This window comes from Manihot esculenta, chromosome 10, assembly GCF_001659605.2.
Source record: "Manihot esculenta cultivar AM560-2 chromosome 10, M.esculenta_v8, whole genome shotgun sequence".
NCBI lineage: Eukaryota > Viridiplantae > Streptophyta > Magnoliopsida > Malpighiales > Euphorbiaceae > Manihot > Manihot esculenta.
The window spans coordinates 6,797,603-6,803,026 of record NC_035170.2 but is presented as its reverse complement, the minus strand read 5'-3'; the positions used below and the strand labels follow the sequence as shown (position 1 = coordinate 6,803,026).

The 5,424-nt window shown below is 29.9% G+C and overlaps 1 protein-coding gene across 1 annotated transcript; it reads right to left on the bottom strand.

The window, feature by feature from the left end:
* Window positions 1-269: 269 nt before the first annotated feature.
* LOC110623931 lies at window positions 270-4,258 on the bottom strand. The gene is made up of 2 exons (XM_021768954.2): window positions 3,749-4,258; window positions 270-537 (listed from the first exon to the last, which is right to left on the bottom strand). Exons 1-2 carry the CDS (start codon window positions 4,049-4,051, stop codon window positions 397-399), a joined length of 444 nt encoding a protein of 147 aa, XP_021624646.1. The 5' UTR covers window positions 4,052-4,258; the 3' UTR covers window positions 270-396.
* Window positions 4,259-5,424: the final 1,166 nt, after the last annotated feature.

Sequence of the window (5,424 nt, the reverse complement as noted above, 5' to 3'; positions counted from 1 at the left end):
TATGTCACTGCTTCTATATGTTCTCGTTACAGTACTAAAAGTGTGCCTTAGAGCACATGTTCAGTTTTGGTCCTGTATGAATTGCACAGCATCATGTATATATATGCAAATTGGAAGAGAAATACAGCAACTCATTTTTCAGATGGGAAATGTCTATTAGATGACTCATTTTTCTGTAATCCTTTGACATAACTTAACTTTGTATCATTTTCTCTATCCGTGGCTCTCTTTGGGGAAAAAAAGAAGTGTAACTGCTCAAACGAAGAACATTAAAAGCAAAGAGCATGTAACTTCATGGATAACAAGAAAGAAGAGAAATTACAAAAGTCGCTGTTGGCTAACCTAACCCGCTTGACATTTACCTGCTACAATTACATTTTCAGCATGACTTCAGAATCAATCATTATCATCAGGTGGCGATAGATATTCATCAGAAGGTTGATCGTTATCAGGTGATGCTTTCTTAGCTCTTTCCTTCCTTTCCTTCCATCTTGCCCATACCCACTTCAAGATAATGAACCCACCAAGGGCATAAACCTGCAAGTAGATGAAGTGATTTCATTGAGAAGAAACTATTCATAAAGTTAATAAGAAACCATCAATAAGAGATTATGATGTATCTTTGGTCTGAGAACCAAGTCCAAAATAGAGGTGAATAAAGAAAATATAAGAAAAAAAATGGGCACTGGCAACTGAGAGAGATTCCAGCAGGGCCAACAATTGAGCAGAAAAAGAAAACAGACCAGTTACAGTTATTTAATTACAAAACCCAGGAAAAAGGTCAATATACTTCAAGAAAAAAAGAAACAAAAAAAAACAAACACACACACACAGAGCATGATAGCCACAGATTCTGACAAACTAAAGATAAAATTATTATTATGTTTCTTCCGAGAAAACAAGCAGCCAGCAATCTAAAATGTGCCCAAGACTAGGACTCAAAATTTGAAAGTTCAAATTTACTAGAATTGCAAGCTTTTAATTTTTGGAATTAAATAACAATATTGCTAAATGTAGCATCACATCAGAAGAACCTGGATTTCACCAAATATGCAAGGGACGGGAACACTGAAATGAGAAAAAGAAGGTTTCTAGGTACCGGTGACAAGTAGGATAAAGTGAGGGAAAGTTGATGCAAGCTAAAAGGAAATTGTAAACTTACACATATTCCATATATTTATATATCACCATAATGCATATGCATGCACAAGTACAGGGTTAGGCAAAGAAATTTTGTTACAAGAACAAAAGAAATCATATATTAAAAATATAACACTAAGTAAAGACAAAGAATGAAAAATCAAATAACATTAATAAGCTGCAGCACATCAACAGTGATGCACTTGACAAGAATGTGGACCATGAACTTGAGAAACTCAAGAAACTTATAATATATACATGAACACTAGCTTAGATTTTGGTGGTGTTTCACAACCGACATAAATCCGGTTACAGTCTTCAGCAAGGGTTTTGAGGTTTAAAATACTAAAATGTTTTCATACAAATGGCCATAAAATTATCCGAGTCATTTTAATATAAAATCATCTTTAAATCACTAATTTAATACATCCTAATACCATATGGATCAAGTTTTAAAAATAAAATAAAAAGAAACTCTTGAGGCTTACCTTAAAATAAATTTTGTTTCTATACCCTCACCAAAAGTTCAATATTTTGAGGGACTACAGAAAATTCTGATAACAATTAAGGAATTTATAGAGACGTTGACAAACCATAGAGATTAAAATCACTAATCTTTCAAAAAGAATGACCAATATATGTATTATAACAAAATCTCAGAGCTTAACTCTTAAACTGTGTTGTAAAGGGAGCTTTGAGCTCCACATCGAATTGACTTTAATGTCTACTTGCCTCCAAAATAACAACAGGCTTAATATTGAACTTGACCCATGTTTATGCTTCTTTATAAGTTTGAGATGGGCTGAATGTAGTGGAAGAAAGGACAAGGAGGTGTAACTTGAGGGCAGAGTTGGGTTCTATAGTAGCAATCTCTTAAACATTTCAAAGAGTGTCAAAAGTAGTTGGTTCTTACTAGAAATTTATGATCCATGGAGCAATGGAGATCTCAAATAGATGGCATGACGAATTGAAATGCTTCCCTTGAAGCAGAAGGGTTGAACAAGCAGGTTTTTAAGATGGATTGTCCCCTTGAATTTTCTAGATTGAGTGAAGTGGTATATAGGTGTCATTTGTTGTCGAGCCACTGAAATGTTCACATTTGAATTTTATTTTCTTACTTTTGTCCTTAGAGAAAGTTTTTGTGTAACCTTCTGTTGGGTTTCCTAAGCTTCACTTTTCTTCTCACAAAAAGGTGTCATAAACTATTGATCAATTATAAAAACTAGCATGAGAACACAAAAAGCCTACTAACAGGTATTAATCCCAACACTATTTCATCAGTCCCAAACATACTCAATTTCCATAAGCTATAATCATTTGCTTCTCCCACTTTCGCCCAAACGATATAAAATCACTGAAATTTATCTATACCTTTCATCTCAAGTTCTCAACTGACCTTTTGACAAAAACCCCGCAAAGCTTTTTGGTTCAGTCTCTAAACAGCCTCTGTGGGGGGGTAACACTGCACAGTAAACCCCTAATTATCTGCTCCACCAACCATTTGCATTGCAGCAGTTCTCATATAGAAGTACATAATTAGCTTAAAAACCACCAACAGGAATAATTTTTGTAGGCAGTTTCTGTTATTAGAAACTCACCTAGGCAATATATAAAACCTTCAGTGCATGCAAATACTTCTGTACTTAGCACTTCCTTTAAAGAAAGGAGTTATAAACATCTCCACATTTGTGTCCCTTCATTATTTTGAGAGAGGGGGGGGGGGGGAGAGAGAGAGAGAGAGAGAAGAATTTGTTGAATAAAATGCTTTATTATTCCCTCGAGCTCTGGAACTAAATCAGATTTAAAATACACTAAATGGAAACATACTTAGCTACAAGCATAAAATTTTTTCTAATTAGTATTAATAATTTCTTCGCAATCTAAGGCATAATTTACAGAGCTTCCTTATCTATTTACAGATTCTTAACAAACGTGATGTTGGCTTAACAATAACAGCAGTTTTATAGCAGTGATTCACAAGATAATTACAAGCACAATAACTTGTACTACATCCAGCTCTTGCCATTATCCAATGATCCACTACCCACATCACAACAAATACAAAAGACTATTTATCTTGATGTTCCTTTGCAGAAGTAAATGTCTTCACTCTTCACTAATATCAAACCTATTAGAAAAGTAAGATTTTAAATCAAATCGTTTTTTAACTTCAAAAGTGCTAAATTCGAAGCAACATCAACATATTTGAAAAGGAAACACGACTAATAAGCAGAACATATAGGCAACAAGAGAATACACCCAATGTATTCATCATCTTCTATTCTAATTGCTGACTCCTACTTCTCACATATTCTTACAGTTATTCTCAATCTTCTCCAGGAAGTTTTCTTTGGCCAAAAGATTATATTTTTGACGTCCACTCCAACCAGAAATTACAATTCAAGATTCATGGATCCTAAATTCTCAATATCTGCTAAATATTACATTTTTCCACCTTTAAAACATTCAATTGTACCTCGAGAGATAGAGAACTTCCCCACAAATATATCTAAATCAATTCTAATAAAACAAAACCCAATTTAAAATATCCTCCTCGTGCTTTTCGGAGGGTGAAGAAATGCAAAATTCCAAACAACACCAAACCAACCTGCCAGATAATTACTGGATTATGAGTCTTTCCGCTGCTCTCTTCGAGCTCGATATCCAGCGGTGGTGGAATTATGGGATGAGCGTTTGGGAACCTCACAAAATTTGGCCTCTGCTTTGTATTATCCGCCTCCCCGTCGCCACCTACTGCCATTTCCGCTTCGTCTTTGACCACAGATTTTGATGGCGCCTTCTTATCTTCATTAAAGACTGGAAGTTTTAGACCAAATCTCTTCAGGAATGAGAACAGATTTTTCGGTTCTTCTGAGCTATCTTGCTGAGTAACAATTTCAGCTTTCGCCATGGTGTTCGAGGACCAGTGTATTTGGTGTTCGGACAGTTCTGGAAGGGTTTTTGTTTGGGGTTTTACAGATGTATAGCGCTCACGTGCTTAATACTGTGTTTGGAAGATGGGAGGTATGGGAGAGGCACAGAGCGATCCTTGATCCAGGTACTTCATTTTCTCTCTCTTTCTATCTCCCTATCCTCTTTTTCCCTTTTACCAAACACACCGTCAATTTTTTACAATATTATAGGGTTATGGAGATTATAAAAATAGAATTATTACTTTCACCAATTCCAAAGAATAACACATTATTGTGAAAAAAAAAAAAAGCACAATTATTAATTTTCGCATTTTTTTAGTAAAATTTTATAATTTAATTTATAATAAAAATAATTATATTATTTATTTCATAATTTTTATTTATTTTTTTTATTTCAAAATTTTTATTTATTTTTTTATACTATAATAATATATAAATGAGCTATTATAATTTTATTTAATTTTATTTTATTGTTAAAATTTTTTTAAAATATTTTTTAATATTTAATAAAATTTAATATATTTAAAATATTTATAATTAAAATGTTAAATAAAAAATTTTATTGTTAATATATATAAAAAAATAATAAATAAAAATTATAAAACCAAAAAACTATAATTTTATTATAACTTTTTTTCCCAATACCTTTAATGATATTTGAAAATTAAATAAAAATAAATTTTAATTAAAATAACTTACAGTTTAAATCCCTAAAGATTTATAAAAAAATATAATTTATTCAATACATTTCTAAATTTCATTATAAAATTTTATTTTATAATAAAATAATTTTTTATTATAATTCATTCTTATATTATTATAAACTGATTTCTAAATATTATAATTGTTTACAAATAAAAATTTATATTTTTACAAACTAATCTCTCATATATATTAAATATAATATTTAATTATAAATTTATAAAATAAAAATTAAATAAAAAATTTTAATATAATATGTATTTAAATTTAAGCCGACACAATTCTTTGTTGTATGACTTTCCCTTCTCAAATGATTTATTTTTTTATTTAATTATGATAAAAAAGAAATAACGTTTTCTGCATTTAATTTTTATTTTATTATTTTTTATATAAATATTAAAAATTTATTTATAAATATAAAAATTTATTAGTAACTATAATTTGACTAATTTATAAAATATAAGATTTAAATTAAAAAATTATTTTATTAATCAAATAAAATTTGAAAGACTAAATTTAAAAATATTATGACTAAATATCAAAGGTTTAATTAAAATATTATTTTATTAATCAAATAAAATTTGAAAGAGTAAATTTAAAATTATTGTAATTAAAGTGTAGTTTTTATTAAATATTAAAAAATAAATTA

Excerpts from the sequence above, each read along its gene's own strand:
- LOC110623931 (XM_021768954.2), bottom strand. The coding sequence starts at position 4,051 with ATGGCGAAAGCTGAAATTGTTACTCAGCAAGATAGCTCAGAAGAACCG. Across the intron at positions 538-3,748 it reads ATCCAGTAATTATCTGGCAG|GTTTATGCCCTTGGTGGGTT; the intron begins GTTGGTTTGGTG and ends ATCTACTTGCAG.